The following is a 24,933-nucleotide window of genomic DNA, read 5'->3' on the forward strand; positions in this document are numbered from 1 at the left end:
GATTCCCTGCAAACATCCGTGCCATATGCTAGCAGTCTCGCCCCTGCCCGTCAAAGGGCGAGGGACCGCGTGGCAACTACCACCGCTCTGCACAAAAGGTACCACTGCTGTGGGGGAAGACACCCGACTCCATCGGGGCATCCCCGGAAGGGGCGAGGGTGGTGCGGGTCGAGGGGGAGCCCAAGTTGCTGCTTGGAGAAGGAGGAGGAGGAGGGCTCCGCCACGCGCCGAGGAAGAAAGCCTGACTCATGTCGTGGCAGCAGCGGAGGGCTCCTGGGAGCTGCAACTCGTGATGCTGCTGTTGCTGAGGAGAAAAGCCTCATTACCCGTTCCGCAGGCCGGGGCGGGGTAGCCACCGCCCCAGGGCGCGCACACCCGAGACCTAGCGCTCCGCACCCGCCTAGCCGCCGGGGTCCGCGTGGGAGACAGCAGGGAACACGCCTAACCTGCGCGCACGCGCGCGGCGTGGTTTCCCCCCCNCCCCAGCCCCACCCCAGCCTCTCCACGCGACCCGGATTCGCTCGCTCGCGCGCCCGAGTGCCCCACCCCCCACCGCCCTCCGGCGTCGGCGACTCCGCCGGCCTTCGGCAATTTCCGTGAGAGACGGAGCCGAGAGCTCGGCGCGGACCGAAGACAGGCCACCTCCCCTGGTCAGACCCGGCTTTATGTCTGCAGCGCCGGCGCGCACGCGCAGACGCCATCTTCCCTCCTCTCCTCCGCGACCCCTCCCCCCCGCCACCTCCTCCTCCTCCTCCTTCTCCTCCTCGGTCAGAGCTCGACCCTCCTCCTCTCGCGCTGGGGCGCTGGTCCCTCCTCTCTTGATGCCGCGAGAGACCAGGGGATACGGAGCAGCCCGAGAAGAGCACTAGTAACAACCATCACAGCCCCCTCCTCGCCCGACGCCCTCCCACTCCCCCGCCCCGCGCCGCCACCGACCAACCCCACCTCTCATTTCTTTGAACGGCGTCGGCTGCAGCCGCTGCACCAGCCCCGTCTGGCCGCCACCGCCGCGAAAAGGAGCCACCGCCGCCCGCGGCCCCCTCCCTCCTTCTCTCCCTCCCTCCCGGTCGCGGGAGCAGCTCGGTGCCGAGCCAGCCGGCGGGCCGAGAAGAGGACGCGAGCTCGCCCCTCCGCTCCCGCGCACGTCCCGCCGCCCGCCGGAGCAGCCCGGGCGCCGGCGCCCTTCCTCTCCGAGGACGTGTGCCGAGCCGAGCGCCTGCCCCGAGGGAGGAAAATGCTCGGGCTCCATGGCTGCCAGTGATGGAGCGGTCCCTGGGCTCCCGCTGCTGCTGCCGCCACCGCCGCCGCGCCCCGGCCGCGCTCCGCGAGGATCCGGCGTCTCTGCGCGCCCGCCCGCGCCTCGTTGCTGGGCTCACCGTACCGGGCGCCCCGCCGCCGCCCCGCTCGCAGCCGCACCGCCCGGGCCCCAGCCGCGGCCAGCCTTTCCTCCCGGAGCAGCCGTCGCGAGCCCAGGGGGTTTGAGAGGGGCCGCGGGCCGCGGGGGGAGGCCCGAGCGGGGCCGGCCGCGCCGGCAGGGGAGGTTGGAGCGACGCTGAGCTCAGGGCTCGCCGGCGGCCGCGGCGCCGGGGGTGGCGAGGGCCGGGGCGACCGCTCGCTCCGCGCTGCCTCGGTGCAGGACGAGCGGAGGGGCTTTGCAGCGGCCGTCGCCGCGGGAGGAGGGGGTTGAGCTGGCTCCGGAGTTGGCCAAAGAAGGTGGGCATTTCTCGCTTCTCCTCGCCTCCCCCGCCCCCTCCTGGGCTCCCCTCCCTCCCGCCCCGCACCCCACGTGAAGCGGAATATAAAGGGGGGTGTGTGACTGGAGGGGAAAGTGAATGGCGAAGGACTGAAGGGGTCCCCCTTCGGTTCCCCAGCCACCTGGTTCACCCGGTTCATCCTCCCTTCCCGAAGCTAGCCCTCGAAGGCACGAGCAGCCGGCGCCTTCGGCAGAGGAGGAGGAGGAGGAGGAGGAGGGATCGCGTCGGGCGGAGCTTCAGGTCCTGTTCGCCTCTCCGGCTTCTCCATACAAAGATTACGGTGCAGAAGGAAATTGCTCTTGCCTTCTCCGCCCCCCGGTACCCAGCACAATGCACCAGCCGCCGGAGTCCACCGCCGCGGCGGCCGCTGCTGCAGACATTAGTGCTAGGAAGATGGCGCACCCGGCAATGTTCCCTCGAAGGGGCAGCGGTGGTGGCAGCGCCTCTGCTCTCAATGCAGCAGGTACGGGCGTCAGTGGTGCTGCTCCATCTTCTGAAGATTTTCCTCCTCCTTCGCTGCTCCAGCCGCCGCCTCCTGCTGCATCTTCCACGCAGGGACCACAGCCTCCGCCTCCACAAAGCCTGAACCTCCTCTCGCAGGCTCAGCTGCAGGGACAGCCTCTTGCGCCAGGAGGAACTCAGATGAAAAAGAAAAGTGGCTTCCAGATAACTAGCGTTACTCCGGCTCAGATCTCTGCCAGCATCAGCTCTAACAACAGCATCGCGGAGGACACCGAGAGCTACGACGATCTGGATGAGTCGCACACGGAAGATCTCTCTTCTTCCGAGATCCTCGACGTCTCCCTTTCCAGGGCCACTGACTTAGGTGAGCCTGAACGCAGCTCCTCAGAGGAGACTCTGAATAACTTCCAGGAAGCTGAGACACCTGGGGCAGTCTCTCCTAACCAGCCCCACCTTCCTCAGCCTCATTTGCCTCACCTTCCACAACAGAACGTTGTGATCAATGGGAATGCCCATCCCCACCACCTCCATCACCACCATCACCCTCATCATGGGCACCACCTTCACCATGGGCACCATCATTCATCACATGCTGCTGTGGCCGGTCCATCCATTCCCGGAGGGCCACCCTCGAGCCCAGTGTCCAGGAAACTCTCTACAACTGGAAGTTCTGATGGTGGTGTGCCAGTCGCACCTCCTCCTGCTGTACCATCGAGTGGCTTACCAGCATCAGTGATGACGAACATCCGTACTCCAAGTACTACAGGCAGCCTAGGTATAAATTCGGTTACTGGCACGAGTGCGACGAATAATGTTAACATTGCTGCTGTGGGTAGTTTCAGTCCCAGTGTGACGAACAGCGTGCATGGTAATGCTAATATAAATACAAGCAATATCCCTAATGCTGCTAGCATAAGTGGTGGGCCTGGAGTTACCAGTGGTGTAAATTCGAGTATCTTGAGTGGCATGGGCAATGGTACCGTTTCTTCCTCTCCTGTTGCTAATAGTGTCCTTAATGCAGCTGCAGGTATCACTGTGGGAGTGGTTTCCAGTCAGCAGCAGCAGCAGCAACCAACAGTTAACACATCGAGGTTCAGGGTTGTGAAGTTAGACTCTACTTCTGAACCCTTTAAAAAAGGTCGATGGACTTGCACTGAATTCTATGAGAAGGACAACGCTGTGCCAGCTACAGAAGGCGTGGCCATCAATAAAGTGGTGGAGACGGTGAAGCAAACCCCCACCGAAGCATCGTCCTCGGAGAGGGAGAGCACTAGTGGGAGTTCCGTGAGCAGTAGTGTGAGCACACTGAGTCACTACACGGAGAGTGTGGGAAGTGGAGAGATGATGGGAGCCCCGGCTGTGGTGGCGCCGCAGCAGCCGCCGCTACCACCAGCGCCTCCGGGTCTTCAAGGTGTGGCCCTCCAACAGCTAGAGTTCAGTAGCCCTGCTCCACAGAGTATTTCTCAGTCACAGATGTCACAAGTACAGTTACAGCCTCAAGAGTTGAGCTTTCAGCAGAAGCAGACTCTTCAGCCTGTCCCTCTGCAAGCCACCATGAGTGCCGCAACTGGTATCCAGCCTTCCCCTGTCAGCGTGGTCGGCGTCACGGCGGCTATAGGTCAGCAGCCTTCCGTTTCCAGCCTGGCTCAACCGCAGCTGCCGTATTCTCAGACAGCTCCTCCCGTGCAAACTCCTCTTCCAGGGGCACCACCCCAGCAGTTACAATACGGGCAGCAGCAACCAATGGTTCCTGCGCAGATAGCCCCAGGCCATGGCCAGCCAGTGACTCAGAATGCAACTTCAGAGTATGTGCAGCCGCAGCAGCAGCAGCCAATGTTTCAAGCAGCAATGTCCTCTGGGCAGTCCAGTTCCACGGGCACGGGGGCAGGAATATCGGTAATTCCTGTGGCTCAGGCACAGGGGATCCAGCTGCCAGGGCAGCCCACAGCAGTACAAACACAACCTGCAGGGGCACCTGGGCAGCCCATTGGCCAGGCTCAAACAGCAGTGTCCACTGTACCAACTGGCGGTCAGATTGCAAATATCGGTCAACAGGCAAACATACCCAGTGCAGTACAGCAGCCCTCTACCCAAGTTACACCTTCAGTTATTCCGCAAGGTGCTCCTCCATCTTCACAAGTAGTCCTACCTGCTCCAACCGGGATCATTCATCAGGGAGTTCAAACCAGTGCTTCAAGCCTTCCACAACAATTGGTCATTGCACCCCAGAGTACCTTGGTAACTGTGCCTCCCCAGCCACAGGGAATAGAAACCGTGGCCCAAGGGGTTGTTCCCCAGCAGTTGCCCACAGGTAGCCCTCTGCCCTCTGCTAGCACTATTTCTGTTACAAATCAGGTTAGTTCAGCCGCTCCTTCTGGAATGCCTTCTGTCCCAACAAACTTAGTTCCACCACAGAATATAGCACAACCCCCAGCCACCCAAAATGGCAGTTTGGTTCAAAGTGTTAGTCAATCTCCCTTGATAGCCACTAACGTAAGTTTGCCTTTGGCACAACAGATACCACTAAGTTCTACTCAGTTCTCTACACAATCATTAGCTCAGGCCATTGGAAGCCAAATGGAAGATGCCAGGCGCCCAGCGGAGCCCTCCTTAGGCGGCTTACCTCAGACTATGAGTGGTGACAGTGGGGGAATGTCAGCAGTTTCAGATGGGAGTAGCAGCAGCCTAGCAGCCCCTGCTTCTCTCTTCCCGTTGAAGGTGCTACCGCTGACAACACCCCTGGTGGATGGCGAGGACGAGAGGTAAGATCACGTGCTTCTGCAGCCATCGGGCAGTTCCAGGTTAATCTCTCAAGTAGCGATATGTGTGGGTGCAGTTAGTCTGAAGATATATACACACATCTATACATATGTATATATACCTACACCTTTTCGTTTGCATGTGAGAAGTGCATATTCATGGTAAGTTTCCCAGAGGAAGAATGTCACGGAATGGTTTGAGTGGTTGGGAGGCAGACTAGGTTATGACAATAATGTTCACGGTAGTTATAAAGTGAATATGACAAATAGACTTGGGGCTACCAGGTAGCTTTTATTAGTTATAAAGTGCTTTTGAGAGGATTATGAAAAGCGGCTTACATTTTGTTATCCCACGAAATAGTTAAAGCTATTCTTTGGAGCTACTAAAATCTTGATGGTGATTTCTTGTTGGGGGTGTGGTTCCCACGTCCGTTCTTGCTGTACAGCCCTTTTCTTTCCTAGTAGGTTTGATCTCACGCTGTGAAAGATACAGTTACCTGCTTGCCCTCCTAAGGCACTGTGGGAAAGATGACCTAATCTGGGTGATATAGGCTGCCCTCAGACGGCTGTTAGCTTTTGTACCAGCTTCTGTAAACTTTGTCCGCACAGAAGAGGAATGTGCGCCTTAAAGCGTATTTTCCAAGGGCAGAATACCTAGATTTATCCTCGGTAGTCAGTGATGCTGTACAGTCTTGTCTTCTGATAGTAGATACCCGTGGTAGCCATTTTAAAGAGTGAGGTCTGTCTTACAAGGGCTGATTTTATACTGGCTTATCTGTCCCACCTGTTTTCTCGCCAAAAGACAGAGAGGCTAAAAGTCAGTATTAGGCCAGCATTTTTTTTTTTCCAATTATGCTGGAAATAATATGCTAAATCACACTTGTGAGTCAGACTGCCAAGAAGCTGTGAACTTTGATTTTATATTACTTTAAGATTCTTTCTTTTTTTTTTTTTAAAAAAGGAAAGTTCTTTTTGCAAGTTTGCCAGTGTATATAAACAGAGAATAGAAGTGTAGTAGTTGTAAAAAGACTTCTTTTTCACTGAAGTTTTGAAAAAACATTTAAGATAGTTAATTATTTTAGGATTTTTTTGGAGATTTTTGACATTAAACTTTCAACTCTTCTAGTTGAAACATTTATATTCTATTTGTATATTTGTGGGTTTACTTTGAAAAACTGAAAATGTTGCAAAAGAGTTTTATAAAGAGAAAACAAGGCCATGTGTTCTGGTGAAGTTTTCACTATTTTTTTTCCCAAGTCATTTAAAAGATAAAAAGGTTATGATAATTGAAACAGGTGAAAATACTTTTTTAGTGTTTTTGTTTTTCTAACAGTCATATACTTAAATTTTGTCACTAACTAAATGTAGTCCTTACCCTCCTACAAAAGTACCTCACAAGATGGACTCTTACGTGCAGTTATAGCTATTGTTCAACCTTTAATTTTATCTTTATCATTCTGATCCTCACCCGTAATTTTAGTTTAAGGAACTATTTACTCTAATTTTTTTGTTTCCTAAACCAAAAGGGTGTGAACTGAGTGAAGTTCCTTGTTAAAATAACTATATAATAGAGATGCTAACCTAAGACGCGAGAGACAGATGACCTAGAGAAATGGGAACCACACACTGGCTACACACCTGGGAAGGTTTTCTTAATTACTGTTTGTGAGCTCCTGGGAGGGCTTCATTCTTTGTTTTCCTCCTGTTAGTAGGGAGAAGGCAGGCCTGGGAAGACCTGCTGTCCACGGTTAAGTCAGAGGATACTGCACACTGGTTTTTATCCGTAGAGTGAATCCCAGTGTGAGAGTGCAGAGCATTTTCCTAAACAGATGCGTACTGACTGAGGTCAAGGCGGGTCAGGAGTCAGTGGGGTAGAGCTATGTTCCAGGGAAGCACTGGGAAGCAATTGTCTGCAGTAACCAACGGAAGCAGTCCTCAGACCGTCTTTGAACTTTATTACAAGTTCGTGTCAGTTGACATCAGAGTTGAGTCATCAAGAGTGGAGTGGACACACTGTTTGCCAGGTCTCCAAGTTCTCTAAGTGTCGCGCCCCACCCCCACCCCCCAAGGAGCATGCTGGACCAACCATCCAGGTCTAGTTTTAATTGTGATTTATTACAGATTGTTTTTATCTCATTGTAGTTTGATTTTTTAAAAAAAATCATTTAAATTTGCCCTTGGGAGATAATTGGGAAATACCTAGGAGAGGCAAAAGTGAACCAGCTACTGCCTGTCCTCCGTGCCAGCCTGTGTCACCTGCATCCTTCAGGCTTTGTCACCATTGATCTCCTTTGGAAGAAAGGGTTGTGCCCTCATTTCATTTTATGACCCAGGAAGTAATGTTAGCATGGAAATGTTTGGTGGCAGAAGAGAGAGAGATTATCCTTGAGTAAATATTGCGATATACTCTATATATTGCGATACACTCTAGCGCTTTAGATGTAAATGCTCAGTCAGACACGTGGAAACTGCTTTCAGTTGTGCACTTACCAACTGTAATACTCAGAGGAGACTATAAACATTACAGAAACGGGATGGAAGATTATGTGACTTATTTTTTTAAAAGGCCATTTTATTATAACGATCTTGATGTCTTAGCCTTTAATGTGAACTTCACGTTTGCAGGAACAGGAAGATAGTTATTTTACTATAATGTTCTGTACTTGTTAGCACTGTGTTATGTGAAATTCTTGTTTATAAGCAAAGCTCAGATGTTCCCTCTGAAAGATTGTTCTTCCCCAGGGGGTATTTCCTTAGCACATTTTACTGTCTCTATTTAAGTACTGTATATTTGGTGATAATTATGTTTACCAGTCTTTCCCACAAGGGCAGGAACAAAAAAAAAAAATTTTTTTTTAAAACAAACTTAGCAGATCTTTTTCTGTTTTTCCTATCAAGGCTCAGTTCCTATTGTCTGTCATCTTAACCACACCATTAGAAATGCAGGTGCTATAATTTATGTAATAGAATGAAATGAGCAGTATGACTTTGCTATCTTCTTGCTCCTTAAGGTGACATGATGCCAGCGTTCTAAATAGTGTCTGTTTTATAGTAAGTCCTTAAATTATACAGGAATGAGTGGGCTTTTTTTTTTTTTTAATGTTTACTTTTGTGTTGCAAGCATGTATGTGATTATGAAGTCAGGAGTCAACTTCAGTTTCTTCCTCAGCGGTGTCCACTTTATTTTTTGAGATTCCGTCTCATTAGATTGGAGCTTACTGTGTCTGGGCTGGCTTGCCAGTGCGCTTCAGGAATACATACACCTGCCTCTAGTGTCAGGCTTTTATGTGGGTTCTGGGGTCCAAACTCAGGTTCACAGGCTCTGTAGCAAGCGCCTCCCATCTTGTAAGATGGGAGAGTGAGCCTTCTCCCCAGCCTGGAAATCAGGGGTTTCTTACAGAAAAAGGAACCATACTTGTTTTGCTTATCTACTGGGAGTGGTAGGACAGATCAATTAAAATAATGTAAAACACCAAATACCTTTTAATGGTTTTTGTTTTGACCCAGTAGCCCTGGCTGGCCTTGAACTCACAGAGATCAGCCTGCTTCTGCCTCCCCAGTGCTTCCGGGGTTAGAGGTGTGTGTGCACCATCACGCCTGACGGGAAGTATTTATTTTTTACATGTACAATTTAAAGAATCAAAGTCTCTACCTCCCACCTCCTTCCTTTTCAGATCTCCTTCCTAAAATCCCTTTAATTTTGTGTAGATGATTCGTCTTTGACAAGCCTGTCTTGCTCCCGGTTGGCCAACAGTGTGCCTGCCGGTCAGGAGCAGCTCAGAAGGCAGACTGCCCAGCCTTGTCTTCTCTGTCCTCTGCTCCTTTCATAGGACTTCAGGGGGCTTGTTTGGTTTGCTTGTGCCTCAGTTCCCTCATTTGAAAACAAGGCGATAGCAGTTCTCACAGAATCAGGTAAATGAAATTGAATTTAGAAGACTCTCAGAACTTGACTCATTTTGTCTCTAAGAGTTTATCAAATAAGAACTGTCCTTACTTTGTGTTTTTACATTTCTCAGATAAAACTGGACCTGCCTGTTGGTTGTCTTTGTTCCGGGAGTTTCTCCCAACCGCTATGTCACTCTTGAATATTCATAAGCCTTGTAAAAGATCATTCCTTTTTCTGTCCACCGTACAGTGTCCAGTGGCTGGCCTGCCGTCCCCAGACTCTTGGTGTATTGGAAGGGGTGGGTTCCCTTCTAAGAATTCCTTCATCAGCACACTGTTTTCTCCTGGTCTCCAACTTGTGTGTGCTTTGGTCTCCACCTGGATAGAGGCCTTCCTCAGCTCTCTGGTGATTGTGTGCTTGCATGTCAGTGCCAGAGGACTGGAGAGCTACTTAGAACATTTGCTGTGGTTGTTCTTAGTGTGGAACTTGGCTTGGGGTCAGCGTCAGTGGCTGGAGTGTATGGTCCCCATCGTACCTGCATTTAGTCACCGCTTTTCACGAATGGTCCGTATTACCTGCCCCTCAGCCTTAACATCAGGGTATTGACTCGGCCTTTCTCTAGGAAGTCCAGTGTCACTCTGGCCACTGTGGTGGCCTGTCACCGAGGCTCGCTACTCACTGCTCTTGGATTCATTTCTCCAGTGGTCCATCTTCATTTCCACAGTCAGTGTTGACAGCACTCTTGATTTGCTTGCTGTTTTTAAATGGTGTCAGCTTACCTTTACGCTCAGTTGACTTCTTTGTTTAGGTTAAGGATAACAGGTCGCAAAATTTGTCTTCTCTTACAACTTCACTGACACCACTTTCAAGCTTCCATATTGCTTTTGAGAATTCTATAGCCGTTTTGGTGTCTTAGGCCTTATGTGGCCTGTCTTAGTGTCTTTCCTCTCTTTCATTCTCCTCCCTTCTTCCCTCTCCTCATTTTTAAAAATCTATGAAAGTTTTTAAAGTTTGTTCCAGTGGTGACTTGTGTTCATGGTGGGAGGACGGTTCTGCTTCCATTCATGAAGTTTTGCTGTGGGCTATTTCATACTGTAAAGTTTCGGGTACTGAGTTTGAACCCAGTGCCTCATAGACTTGGCAAAGGATCTGCCAGGTGAACTACATCCCAAAATTTTCTCCTCAAATTTATTTGCATAATGGGCCTTTCTGGCTGGTCTGATTTCCTTGGTTTCTATTTCTGCACTGTTTCTGTTTCTGTTGGGTTTTTCTTACGTTTAATTTCCAAGAGCTTTGTTGTTTTTGATCTTTGCCTTTTTTTTTTTAAAGCTGCGTACCGCTCCATTTTAACTTAATAGAGCTTTCTCTTAGCTCTGTGAACATGTTAGATTTGTTTTATGACAAGGTTTCTCTGTGTAGTCCAGGCTGGCCTTGAACTTGCCATTCTCCAGCCCCGCCTCTGTGTAGATGTTGTAGTGTGTCATCACGCTTAGCTCTTTATATGTTTCCTTTGTGTGCAAGCTGCTTTTTCCAGGTTTCATTTTCTTCTGTACCTTGGTCTGTATCTTTCATGTTCTATTCCCTTCCTTTAAACAGTTGGCAGTTGTGTGCAAGGTAAGAGATGGAAGTGTTGGGTACAGGTTCTCAACAGAGCTTTTGTCGGCCATTGGTGGCCCCAATAGCTGCTACCCTGACTGGGCTGTTTGACTAGGGGTCGGGATATCTTTGTACTTGATTAGCTATGGTAGGAAGGAGTGCCTAGGCAGAAAGACGTGTCCACGGGGGCTGCAGGGAGCAGAGGAGTGAAAAGTCTTGGGAGCCTTGGGTCCCCAGCAGGCCATCATTCAGCCATGTTCCACTCTCTCCCCTTGCCTTCTGCTGAGCTTCTGCTGCGCTCACTAGTCTTGGCTTTGCAAGGCCCCTTTCAGCCTGCAGACTTGGCCCTTGGGGAAGGAGTAGGGCTGAGAGCTGGTTACACCTGCCTTCTTCAGAGCCTCCATGCCTACAGTGGCTCTGGCTGCCAGTTCCTGGGCCTTTGGGGCTTTGCGAAGTTTAAGTTGGGTTTGTTTTTGGCTTTCTCCACTGTTGACCTAATCTGATTGTTTTTACTGTTTGCGAAGTCAGCCGTCCACTTTCCAGCGTCCAGAGTCGTGTTACTGTTGTCTTTTCATGGCCTGTTTTTTTTTTTTTTTTTTTTTTTTTTTTATAGGCTTCATTTTTATATCTTCCCTTTTATTTATTTGAGATAGGGCCTCAAAAATTTACTTTAACAGCAAAAGAATAGATGTGATTTCTTGTCTAGAAATTTAAATTTGAGACTTGAAACTGAAAAGGCCCCGGTCTGGAGTCACAGTGGGAGCCTTCCTTGTTCCTTGGGTTCAATCGTCACCATCAAGGCTGGATGTCATGGCAGAACGTGTGCTTGTTTCTCATTCTTGCTTGTGAGGTCACATTCTCCTTACTTAGCAGAGACAAGTCTTTCACAGCAGTTCTCCTGCCTCAGCCTTCCAGATGCAGGGACTCCTGATCAGGCCTACCACACACAGCTCATTCAAAGGAAGGTACAGGAGAAGAAAAAAATAAGCCTTTCTTACCTATATTGTAAACACTGGGTGTGATCTCACAGACAGATACCCTTCTTCCTTCCACCATTTCTTCCTTCCCAGTCATCCGGACCGCAAAGTCTTCTCTGCTGCCTTCTGCTGGCAGACCGAGCTCCCTCCTGCATCACTCTGGCTGACTGCGACACCCTTCTTTGTTTTTTATTTTTATTTATTTTTTTGTTCTTTTGTTTCCCACTTTTCTCGCTATTCTGTGTTGGTATTTTTGAGATGATTCTCTGCCAGACTATCAGTGTCAGCTTTCCTCGGCCTTTCTGATTCTCACAGGCTGCTCGGTCTTTTAGTACTGGCTGGGCCCAAACTTGAGTTGAGGCAGCCATCCTGCTTCAGCCTCCCTGGTGCTGGGCTCACAGGCACGAGCTGCTGTGCCTACAGAGGGAGTGAGCGCCTCAGTCTTCCCCAGTCGTCAACCTAACACTTGCTGTCCTCATTTTGGAGACTCACTATTTTACTTCAGACACTAAGATGGCATTCTTCATCTTTTTTTCCTTTCCGGCTCCATGCTGACTGTAAAATCCCTTCTTTCTTTTGTCTCCCATCTCGTGTCTGCTGGCACAGTTCCAGTCTAAGAGAAAACAGCCTTCACTCAGGGAAGTACTGCCTGTGGTAGCTCTCTCACCGAGCGATGTGCGCGCACACACCCTGCCTTCTCTGGTACTGTGCTGCAGTGCGAATGATGCTGTTACTGTGGCAGTGTTGTCTGCCCAGGTCCCCTCAAGCCCTTCCCCTCTTGTGTAAGGTGATCCTTTTGTCTTGGCCTGCTCCTGGCCTCCCGTCAGGCTCCATTTCCCTAGGAGAGGTTTATTTTGGCTCCTGGTTTTAGAAGGTTCTGTCCTGGTTGCTTGGCCCCATGCGCCTGGTGGTGGGCGCGAGCATGTGGCAAGGGTTCGCTGTTCTTGGCAGACAAGCAGCAGATAAAGGGGAAAAGTAAACGGTCGCTTTGCCCCGTGCAGGGCATGGCACCTAGGGCCCCACGCTGCGCTCTGCCCAGGGCTTCTACTCCCACTGCTTCATTCCTAATGACACTTGATGACCTTTCAGGAACTTTCTCACCCGCCACCCATTCCTCTCTGGGCATTTGGACATGCAGTTCTTGAACATAAATGTGCCCAAGGTCACCTCCCCAACTCTTCCTTAAAGTTTAATTGTCCTTTTATTTTATTTTTCTTGTTTTGATACGAGATATTGCTGTGTAGCCTAGGCCAGCCTTGAATTTAGCTGTGTAGCCCCAGCTGGCTTTGAATTTGTGATCTTCCTGCTTCAACCTCCAGAATCCTGGGATTACAGGTATGTACCATTACAGCCCGCTAAACTGTTAACTTTTGGGAGGGCCTCTGACATACCATTTTAAATTTAGGTTGTTTATTAAAACTAATTAAAAGCACCTTGTTATTTTTGTTTATAATACTTGTTATAATTTATTACTTGATGTGATTATCTGATAAAATTTTAACCTCCGTGAAGAGGGATGTTTGGAATCTACTCGTACCTAAAAACTATTTCAGTTTACAGAGATGGTGAAAGTCTGTTTAATGAAGAAAATCTACTCTTAGTCATGGTGTAAGAACAGGGAAATCAGATGCAGCTTTTTAGAAGACAGAATTAAATTCCTTAGAGGTTGTCCTGTGCCATCAGTTCTTTCCTTTGGTAGATATGATTGAGACTTGCTTTTCGCTGCTTGTGAGTTGGCTGGGGTTTTTCTTTTTTTCTTTCTTTTTTTTTCCCTAAACAAACACTGTGTTTTGTTTATTTTGTATTCTCTAAAGCTGTTAAAAATTCTTTTAACTTGAATGAAACAACAACAAAGAACCTTGCATTTATTTCATAATCTGAATAATCAGTATTTTCCCCACTTTTGACTGGCATAGTTATTTTCCATAAAATGTTTCTAAAATACCTAGGTATTATCTTGGAAATCCTTTGCAGTCAGCTATGTAAAAACAATCTTTGAGCTTGTAGAATGCTACTTGCTTCTGTTGAGGGGGTCTGTTTGTTTGTTTCCACTAACCAGTTTGGTAAACATTTGCTTACAGTTTCTGAGATCTGTTTTGCTTGTGGCCATTATTAGTTGTTTGTTATTCAGAAGAGGACAGTAGGGGCTCTTCAGAGGGAAAGAACCATGAAAGGGCTGGCAGTGGTCAGAACTCACAGTAAGCATTAGTGACTATCTGTGTGTGTGTCTGAGAAGCATTGGGACATAGATGAGGCCTCCAATTTTAAGGGTGGGGTAATGATACCAGCAGCAGCACTCCCACCACCAGGAGGGGAAATGATGTAATCCAGGGATCACTCCAAGAGTGTCCCTTCATGTCTGTGAACCTGTCAGTGTTCGGCCTGGTTGCTTGTCACAGAACCACTTCGTGCTGACTGGGGAGACTTACTGTGACTTGGTTTCGTGACAGATCAGTGTTAGGTCCTGATGCATGCCGTGGCTTTGCTCAACCATGAATCCACGGAGCAGAGTAGCTCAGAGCTCTCTGTGGTTGAGACAGAAGAAATAATGGCTTACTCTTCCAGGGCCCTTGCAGTTTTGCAGTAACACCTGACTGTCCGGTTTGGGGAATTCTTGATATCCCATGTACATTTCTGAGTATTCTTTGAATGACTTACAAATTCAGAATTGTTTGTTAGTAAAGACTTAATTCTCTCAATAGCTTATTCGGGTTATTTAGTTACTACTTTTTTTGTCTTTAGGCTTAGTGTACCTATACATACTAACAAATAGTATATTGACTAGGAGTGCTTTGAAAGGATAACACATACAGTTGAAATGGTATTTACAATTAAAATCGCCACATGATTATGGTGTATCTCAGTAGCAGTAGTGATAAGGGTACTTGCATGTAGTTTTTAATTTGTTTTTAATTAAGCACTTTGAGTTAGATTATGCCCTCTTGAGGCTCTGTCCTGGCTGGGAGTTGGTAGTTTCTGCTGTGTGTTGTGTGCTGTTCAGACTCCAATAGCATCAGTGGTGGTGGCGTTGGTGTAGAATAGTGGAGAACCAGCACTACTGTCCTGAGTTGTCTGAGTACACGGCTGCTACTTAATCTTCTGAATATCTAGTTTGGCTTCATATTTATCCCCATTTTACAGGTGAGGAAACTGAGGATAGAGAGAGAAGCCTTTTATTCAGGGTCACCTGTCTGTATGGTGGGATCTGGGATTTGTGCATGGAATTCTTGTTTCCGGATTTGGACTTTGACTTTCTTCTCATGGTTGCAACAATGTAACTGACAGGAAACAGTGGGGGTGGGGGTGGATACAAATGCCACTACTTGGCCCACTCTCCCATTTCTAGTCACCAGGACCCCCACCTATGGAATGGGATCCCCCACATTTAGTTTATCCTAGAGACTGCTTCATGCCCAAAGATTTCACTTTGTGGTCCCTCTCCTTGTCAAGTTGAGCCATCCTGCTGTGGCAGCGCGTGATCAGGAGACTGTTCTGCCTTCTCAAAGAGTGCTCGGCGGCACTGGGGCAAAGGGCATTTTCTGTTACCACAGTAGAATTACGGACTAATAAAGATATTTTGATATAATAGAGGGCCCCTTAGTTTTTGATTTGTTGTGTTGAAAGGGGTGGCTATTTCAGGTATTGTCGTCATAAGCAAGTTTTGTGCTTAACTTGAGGCTCATTTCCTTGCTTGTTCTCTCTAGATAACCTGGTTGTATTGGTGACAGTTGTACACACTTTCTTTTTGTTGAACACAGTCCGCTTTTGAAATGTACTTTATAAAGATGATGTTGGATGACTTTGCCTAGCAAATGCAGTTTTAAAAATACGCTGCTAAGTGAACACTTCGCCCTGAGCGTTTATGTCGTTGGGCGTTTCTTAAGTATCCTTTGGGGGCAGAGATAATGAAGCTGGTGAGTGGACACAGCAGCTGTGGTGTGAGCTGACGTGCCCAGCCTGGTGTGAGGAGCCCAGCGATCTGCAGCTCTTCCCGGGCACCGTCGGTGGGTGTTCCTCTCACAGCCTACTGGCATCTCTTAGAATCCATCACGGGCCATGTCTTTATGCTGTAGTTAGCGGCGTGATGGTCAGGAGTTTCCTTCGCATCTGCCCCTCTCTCCCTTTTCTCTCCTGCACTCGCCCCAGCTGCTCTTTACTGTTCTCGTCCTTCATGGAGACCCAGCACACACTCCTCAGTTACTGTCTGAAGTTGAGTGTTCACATTGTTTACCTGCTGAAATCGCTAACATTTGGGTCCTAGCGAGTACTTCTTTCAGTTTTAAAGTTCACGAGAGAACAGTGGGTCGAGATCCAGGCCTCTCCTGTCCTCCTGCCCTGTTGGATTAAAGACTACTCCACATCCCAGACCTTTTAGCTTCTGAACTTTTGGCAGCTTGATGATAAATTCATAAGGGCCCATGGACACCTGAGGAAGGCAGTGGTGGCTCCCATTGCTGTCGCTAACAGTCCCAAGTGTACTGCCTTGGCGTTAACTTGGAATTGTGGGAGCCTAGTCACAATTCAGAAGAATAACTGCAGACACTCTTCTTTCTTTACTTTCTTTCTTTCTTCTCTTCTCTTTTCTTTTTTTTTTTTTTTTTTTTAGACAGGCTCTCACTGTGAAACCCTCACTTGTCTTGGAACTTACTATGTAGCCCAGGCTGTCCTTAATGTCATAGAGCTCTATCTGCCTCCTGCCACCCAAGTGCCAGAATTAAAGGCAGATGCCACCATGTCCAGGGAGACAGTTTGATGCCACAGAAGATGAGTAAATGGGACTGTCTGTTCTCAGTGCTAAGCTTACTGAGGGTGTCTGCCTTATGCTCAGCATAACTTAACAGTAAAATAGGTTAAAAGCAGAAACCTTACTCTAATTGAGTCGTAATAGCGTGTTTATGACTCAGGTCTTCAGCTTATGTTTGTTAATGAACTACAAAAGTGCTAATTTATATAAGTGATTAATAATGCAGTTTAAAATGGAATTCATCATTCTCCTTGTTGGAATGTAAATTTCATTTGTTGTTGGAGAGGTTGCATTAGGTGTCTGACTTAAGAGTTGTTGCAGAAGTTAGTCACATTTTTTTTGTTTTCGTGAATGAGCATTGGAGCTGTTGAAAGTGACAGCTGGGGTTTCTGGGGTGCAATGAAGCCCGGAAATGAGGTGCTGGCTTAGGTCATCACTGGGTACTGATTGGACCCTGTCTGCTCCCTAATTCTCACTGTCACTAGTGGGAGGAAGTAGCTGCTGTTGAAAGCACGCCAGTTTACCTCCACGTGTGACCTTCCTAGACCTTCTGTCTCCCCGGGCCAGGCCAACGGTTGAACGCAGGAGAACGTTTTCACGAGTTAGGTGTGTGGAAGGTAAGGCTTCTTTTGGAATTTTTCTTAGTTTCAGTTATTTTTCAAATTGTACTCAGAGTCTAAGCCCATGAGGCTTTACAGTGGCTTATTATAAATAGGTATAATATGTAAAACCAAAAGCTTTTAAGAATAGAGTCTACTCTAACAGAGCCATATCTATATATATATATAACAGAGCTATATCTGAGCTTTTGAATATGAAACTTAAATCCCATTAGCACTGAGTCTAAATACCATGAGTAGTGAATAACTGAGGTCTGAGTTAGGTTAAACACATCACCAGGAGATGAACAAACACCAGGGTGGGTGATAAACCAGTAGAGAGGGTGGAAAGGAAAGATGCAGTTGTGACAGTTTTTGTGGAGTAACTTGGTACAGCCCACTCTCCAGGGATGCCCTCCCCTCGTTGCCTACACCTGGAGGTCTCTACCATGGGGAGTGAAAATGACAGCAGCTAGCTTAAGGAGTTGTCTGTCAGTCTAGAAAGCTCTCTACAGAACTCTCCATAGAAATGTATTGTCTCAGAAATACCGAGTGCTTGCTTCATACAACCTAGTGTTTAGCAGAAGTGCTAACGATACAAGGAGGGGAAAGCCCATGAGATCTCCACAAGTCCTAAGCACCTTAGATCTTGATGTCTTCCAGGTGAAGTATATATATGCTCAATTGTCCCATACATAGCACACATGACAGCTTTTGCATTCATGTAATTGATCAACAAAGCTGTTAGTGCTGTCAGCATCCAATGATTTTATTGGAACATCAGTTTTAGCATCAGACCTGGTCGCCAGTCTTGTTTTTTCTACCTCTTTTTTTTTTTTTTTTTTTAAAGATTTATTTATTATTATATCTAAGTACACTGTAGCTGTCTTCAGATGCACCAGAAGAGGGCATCAGATCTCATCACGGGTGGTTGTGAGCCATCATGTGGTTGCTGGGATTTGGGCCTTCTGAAGAGCAGTCGGTGCTCTTAACCACCGAGCCATCTCTCCAGCCTGTTTTTTCTACTTCTTAATTGACTTTTATAAGTGAGTTAAACTTGGTTAGTCCAGTTTTCTTAGCTGTTCTGTGGGGGCTAGAATATAACCCTGGTACTGTTTGGGAAAATCAGAGGAGACTCTGTACATGGCTGGTGTTCCTAGTGCGCCGAGTAAGAAGGTTCCTTTATAGCATTGTAAATTAAAGAAGAAAGCTTGCCTACCAGGCTAAGACTTGTACGTACTCCAGCCTTCTCAACAAGTCATTCTGGGTCTTTGTGATGTTTGGTGTAGTTTGTATCGCCAGGGAGTGTACGAAAGAACTTGTCTTCAGAGTGGCTTCTTTCTCATTTCTACCAAGCATGATACAGATTGTCATTTTGTTAAAAACAAAACCAAAAACTGTATTCTGTTCAGTGGGGACCTCAGGGGCTGGTTGTTTTTCTGAATGCCATGCTGTGAGGACTGTCCTTTATCTGAGTGTTTGATGAGTGCTTGGGCTAGCTACGTTCACAGATGCGAAAGTAGTTACAAAACGTGCCTTCCAGTTTTTTTGTTTCTAATGGAAGTGAAGGGGACTTAGGGATATACAGTGTCATGTGGCAATTTAACACTCCAAAGTAGAGTCAATTTCCAGATGACGGGATCTGAAACTCTGTAAAGATTGTTTTGGATGGGCACAGTGCCCTGAAGACCATCTGTTCAGTTCTCAGCCCCATATGGGATGGCAACCATCTCAGTGAATGAGGCTGATCAATAAGGGATGACTCGGAATCGGGATTCTTCAGTTCGTAGATCCATTGAGCTGGATTTGGAAGTTCTCTATAAACTTTCAAAATGAGGTTTGTTTTTGTTTTTTAAAATAATACTAGTTTGTCACATGGGAAAGGGAAAGTTCTAGAGCCCAGTGGCTTTGCCAGGTGGTTTTGTGTGTCCTTGAGCCTGTTTCTCTTACATTTACTCTCCTGCCATAGCAATTGGAGATGTTTCCTATCTTGTTTTTTCTAAGTATACATTCATATTAGAAATAAAAGTTTGAATATTGCCATATGAGAGCGCACCACAGAGGTGTTTGCCAGATGCTTGGGAACGGGCTTTGGAACAGGGCTGCGTTGACACGCCCTCGCTCATCCAGCTGCCCCTGCCTTTGTAAACAGCTCAGTTATTAGGGATGGAGTCTGTATGTGGTAGGCGCTCTATTCTTCAGGAAACCCAAATTAGGCTGCCAGAATCTAGCTAATACAAATGTTGCAATTTTGTTGTTTGATTTTTGTTTTGAGACAGGTTCTTGTATAAATAGTATTTGTTGTGTAGCCCAGGCTATCCTCCAGCAATGATCCTCCTGAGGCTGCCTCTGAGGGCAGGGATTATAGATTGAGCCATTCGAGGTTTAAAAATCTCAAATTTCAAGGTAAAATTTGAAATTCTTTGTAGCCCAAGGCATTTTTTTTGTTTGTTTGTTTTTAAGGTGAAAAATTTGCCATAGAAGATGTTTGTGAAAATAATGCTACTTAATATGGAGAGAGCTCTTGACTCTTCTGAGCTGCCATAAAACTGTGAAGTCAACTTAGGCTTTAAAGTATTTGCTGAACTCTAAATTGGAGGACAGAATGATTTTTTTTGTTTTTTTTTTTTTAGCTTTTAGAAATAGCACAATCTGGCATTACTTCTGAGTGGTAAGTAGTCAGCGACTTCCAAAATGTGTGAAGGACACTAGAGGAGTTTCATTTCATTAAAAACATTATTTTAATTGTGTGTATGTGTATGTATATACACACATGTATTTGGGTGCAAGTACCTGAAGAGGCCAGAAGAGACTTCAAGCTCCCTGGAGCTGGAGTTCCTGGGGATTACAGACCTCCTGGCATAGGGCGCTGGGAGCTGAATTCAGATCCTCTGTAAGAAAGTTGCACGGCGCCATCCTTCCAGTCCCTCCCCCCCCCCCCCCCCCCCCCCCCCCCGCTTCCTTCCTTCCTTCCTTCCTTTTTAATTTTATTTATGTTTGCAGTTGTTTTGCCTGCACAGTGTTTGTGCCTAGTTTTGTGGGATGCTGGAAGACAGTATCGGATCTTCCGAACTAGAGTTAGACAGTTGTGAATCACCATGTGGTGCTGGGAACGAAGCCCCAGGCCTCCGGAAGAGCAGACAGTGCTCCTAACTGCCGAGCCATTGTCCTAGCACCTTGCTTTATTTCTCTGTGGAGATTTGGATCGCTGGCTTGATAAATATAAGGAAAGTAAGCTCTTGTAGCAGTGTCAAATGCACTGTGAACTTAAAGCAGTCTGTCTGTCTGCACTGTGAACTTAAAGCGGTCTGTCTGTCTTTGGTTTTGCTTTTGTTTTTCAGACAGGATTTTCATATAGCCAAGGCTTTCTTCTGTTCGCCCTGTTTTTGTTTCCTCCTGATGGGATGGGTCAGGAGTTTAGTAGCTGAGGAGTGCTGCTGCGATCTGTCTGCCCCGTGCCTAGGCCAGGAATTGCCTGCTCTACTTGCCCCATTACTGGAGTTGTCTCAGTGGAGGTGATGACCTGGGACAGCATCATCATGCATTCTGTTTCTTGTACTTCCTGTCTTGATTTAGTGTCTGACACCCTTTCCGCATCAGGGCCTTTTCAGTTGTATTCTTCATCTTGTTGTTGTTGTTGCTGACCAATGATGGGTTTTGCCATAAATGGATAAAGATACTAAAGGAATTGATGTAATCAATGAAACATGAATATTACCTGTTGTCTTTTCTTACTCTGTGTATTCATACAGTGTACAACTTGGGGTCCTAGGATTAAAAGGAAAAAAAAAAAACAACAGAAGGGGTATTTTGTCTGAAAGTAACATATATTTCAGAGTCTCTTTGATGTTCTAAGAGCAAAGCCAGTAATTTATACTCAGAAAACAAGCCAGCAAAAGGAGCTTTGGGAGGGGGAAAAGGTAGGCTAACTATAAAAATCGTAGTTGAGTAACTTGAGACTTAAGATTACTCCGTGATGTGGGCAGGTCAAATAGTTCTTTTTTTATTCTGTGAGAGTCCGATTCAGGGATGATTGTGTCTTTCCTCTGAGGTTGCCTTCGCTGTGGTCACAGCTGGCAGATCTTAGCAGCTCTGATTGTTTTCTGATTGCCCTTTGCCCTTCAGTCTGCATAAGATGACCACTTTAAATGCATCATGTGTTAAGGATTGTCCCAGTCTCCATCTCTTACTTGATCCTGTACCTCAGTTCATGGGAAGACAAATTTGGTTGGTTACCTTTTAACAAAACTTGACATTTAGATCTAGTGATGGAACTTCAGTATCAATAACATTTTGAACATTACTTTTTCAAAAGGATGAAAAAAACCATTTATAATGGAATTTTGTTACATGGTGAGGGGATCTTGTTGTCTGTTGGGTGGTTTGTTTGAGATGGGGTCTGACTCTGCAGACAACACTGACGTGGCAGGTAGTCTGGTTTGGTCTCATCTCCTGTCTGAACTCTGATACTGTGGATAAAGTTGTTTCCTTAAGAATTCAAGTTGAACTGTGTAGTGTCTACCTGTATGTAAGCCAGGAAACACAGTTCTCTCTTACGGTTTTCTTGACTAGTGCACTTCATTTGGAAAACATTTACTGAATTATTTATTCAGCGTGCCACACACACTTCTAGGGCCTGGAGAGCAAAGATTCTGCATTTATTTAGGAAAGTCAGTTTTCTTCTGATGACCAGCTGGGGCAGTTATGGACAGAGGAGTCTATGGGAAGTTCATTTTTAAAATGGGAGTTCTTTTAAACCAGGAAGTATCAGTGCTAGAAGGTAGGTAAGAAAAAGATGCTATGGAGGGTGACCAAGTCATTTATACTGTCTGCTTTATAGTCTGCAAGCAGCAGGTTGAACTGGATCAGTGGCCGTGCAGACTTTAAGGGAGAATCCCATGTGTAGGCTAACTCAGACTGTTGTGTGGCCCTAGCGCTAGAGAGGCAGAGAGGGAGACCAAGGCTGTCCTCAAAAGCAGCAACGAAAATGTGATTCGAGTGCGTTGTCTAAAAATAAGTAGGTTTAGCTTTCTCTTTTTCTTTGATGATGCATAAAACCAATAAGCCACATATCCTCATTTGATAATATAGTACTGAGGGCAAATTTTACAAATAGCCTCATTTGATAGACATTTCCCAGGAATGGGTCTTTCTCTGTAGGATGTGTAAATGTGTATAATGCTATTTCTATCTCTATCTATCTATCTATCTATCTAACTAACTTAGCGCCTTTTATTATTATTATTATTTGAACGTAGCTGGATTTTCTGTAAGAATCTTCAGAATGTAGACAATTCCCGGGAGCACTGATGACTTTGCTAGCTCGTGGCTACTGAGGCCATTCCCGTCCTTGCTGTGACATCACAGCACAACAGAGTTTGTTACCTTTGGTTTGAAATTTATTCTCTAGTAACTAGGTCTTAGTCTTGCAGAAAACTTAGTTATGTCACATAGAGGAATGCTTTGGGGACAGTGGGGCGAGGTGGTCTGCTGTGTACTGATGAGATAACCCCATTGATGCCCTTCACTTCACGACCCCATCTTGAAATTGTACATTTTCCTGTATAAAACCATCAAATCTAACCAGAATTTTAACTTACAGTAAAAGGAACACTGCCTCCCTTGAATGATACCAAAGTAATTTTTATTTGGCGAAATCTACGTGTTTATTGGTTGTTGAGTCAGAGCATGAAGCAGGCCTGGTGCTGAGGACAGAATACAGGACTAGCTGAGAGAAGGGGACTTTGAGGAGCTCGAATTGAACTTGCTCTGTAACTGAACGCAAAGATTTTAAGGTTCTCTTTCTTTGGCTTCTGCTGTTTTCAAGCTAAGATGACTGTGTTTTTAACATGTATTCTTGAAGGTGTGAAAAATAAAGGTTTTGAAGTGATTAGAGCTCCTGCAGAAGTTGTGAACTTAACCTAATGTTCAGAATGGCCCTTCGCCTTTTCCAGTCTCCATCCAGCTCTGTGTTATATGATTGGTCATTATTTGATAATTTGGTGGAGCAGGACTGGGAAAAGTGGAAAAAAAAAAAAACCCAACCTTGGTTTGTAATTTCTGAATAGAATTTTAAAACGCTACCTTGATTATTACAGTTAAATTTTGCTTAGATTTCATTAATGTAGAATTCTTAAGTAATCTTCAGTGGTTTATATTGGAATATCATAAAAGGAAGGGTTTGCCAACAGAATTGATTAGAAAGAATTGGATGGGTTATTGTGGGGTAATTTTTGCAGAAGTGCAAGGGGCGTGTGTCTAAGGTGGCTCCAATGCCCTGGGTCCATGCTGTTGTCGCAGCATGTTACGATCATTCCAGCCGTGGGAACATCAGTCCTTCTTTTTAGTAAAGGATTAGACAGTGTTTCTCTGGGTAGTCTGTACTCAGGTCTTGGTTCTAGTGTGTGCTTCTCTCCTTTTGTCATTCCTGCTCTCCCTTCCCAATGAGATAGCCCTGGGCAGTCAATGAGTAGCCCTCCTGCAGTCTCTTGGGCACTGTGAGCTAGGGAGGGCCACGTGTTGCCGCTTCGGCCGTGAAGTGCTCAGGCTGTTGATTTCCTGTCTTTCTTAGGTGCCAATTCCACCTCCTCTGCTACTTTTTTTTTTTTTTTCCTTTTAATTTTTTAGAAATTATAGCCCTCACGGGTTTCCTTTCCTTGGGCCACGTTGTTTATTCCTCATCTGTGCAGAGCTGGGTATGTTCCGAAGCAGAAGGGTTCAGCTTGCTCCTCTCCTCGGGCTCTGAAAAGGCTGAGTGTACATGTTGCTGGGTAATGGAGTAACCGTTCCTTTTCAGCTTCGCCTTGTTTCCGCCCTGGCTGCCAGAGCCAGGAGGAAGTGAAGGCAGGCGACAGACACTGTCGTGCTCACTGCCTCCTTAATGCTGAGATGTAACCTTTGTTGGTTGTTTGGTAGAGAACAGGACAGCACAACCCTCGGTCCACTAACAGGTAAGGAAACTTGTGATGACCAGTTGGTGTGAGGGGAAAACAACTTGGCTGCATTTCCCCTCCTTCGCTCACCCAGAATATAACACGTCCCAGAAATAGGACACCATGGCTGACTGACATCGTGCCGCAGGGACACGCAGCACCTTTAGGAAGAGAGGAGGGGCTTCAGACTTAAACAGAGCTTACCACCCTGTGCACAGGTAGCTTTCCCCAAGGCAGTGCTGTTCGTTTCTATAACTTTAAATCCGCACCTGCCTCTCTGCATCTCCTTTGAGTTTTCCAGGGATCAGACACTGTGAGCTTTTGAACCTCTGTCCTACAGTAAAACTGTTTCCCAGCATCTTCACCATCATCTATCGTTTGGTATACTTCCGTGTTCTAATCTCTACATTCTGGCCACTAATGATTATTCCTGGTCCCTCTTGACTCCAAATAAAAGGATCATGCGTTTAAAAAAATTTTTTAAGTATCTATTACCTATGAATATTATGCTACCCTCCAGTTTCAAAGATGACTGACCGCTGGAAAAAAGAAACCTTTTTCATTGACATTAGTCAGAGTTTTGATAAAACTCCAGTTTAACCTTTTTTTTTTAGCCATAATATTGGCCTATAGTGTTGATCGGTCTGTCTGAATTAATGGAATTTGAACCATTAAATTGAGCTCTGTAGATGCTCCTGATAAGTATTCTTTACTGTGATTATTCTGTTTCTACTTCCCAGTCCATCCTCTTCTCTTCCATAGAAGAATTAACTGGGGATCTTTGGTGTATCAGGCCGAGTGCCTTCTCCCTGGCCCTTTATAACAACTGTGATCTTGTTTCCCATAGTAATTTATGATTTTTTTTTTTTTTTTTTTGCTCCGATCTCTGTTTGAAGTTGAGCGCTTTGTCACAGAGTATGTTATGGCTTAGACCAGTACAGGCCCCTTCTTCGTAGCTCCCGAGGAAATGAATCATTTGTGGTAACAGACGACTACAATTGAAATTAAGATGGTACTTAAGAAAGTTTGCACCGAGATCGCTCCTTTTTGTCCTGAGGATAAGCCATTACAAACTCAAATGACCAGAGTATGTCATTTTTTTAATAAGAATTTTTTCTTAAATCTATATTCAGCTCTATTTCAGTGCTTCTCTCCTCCCAGAGGTACAAGGAGTGATCCTAGAGCCACAGCACAGATACAGCCAAGACCACGGAGAGCTATTGA

The 24,933-nt window shown here is 46.4% G+C and overlaps 1 protein-coding gene across 1 annotated transcript in view; it reads left to right on the forward strand.

Moving 5' to 3' along the window:
• Positions 1–1,850: 1,850 nt before the first annotated feature.
• Positions 1,851–24,933, forward strand: part of Tsc22d1 (TSC22 domain family member 1) — a 91,422-nt gene continuing 68,339 nt past the window's right edge. The window contains exon 1 of the mRNA XM_021181801.2: positions 1,851–4,978. Coding sequence (XP_021037460.1) covers positions 2,085–4,978 — 2,894 coding nt within the window. The 5' untranslated portion in view covers positions 1,851–2,084. The remainder of the gene's footprint in view (positions 4,979–24,933) is intronic.

This window comes from Mus caroli, chromosome 14 (genome assembly GCF_900094665.2).
Source record: "Mus caroli chromosome 14, CAROLI_EIJ_v1.1, whole genome shotgun sequence".
NCBI classification, from domain to species: domain Eukaryota; kingdom Metazoa; phylum Chordata; class Mammalia; order Rodentia; family Muridae; genus Mus; species Mus caroli.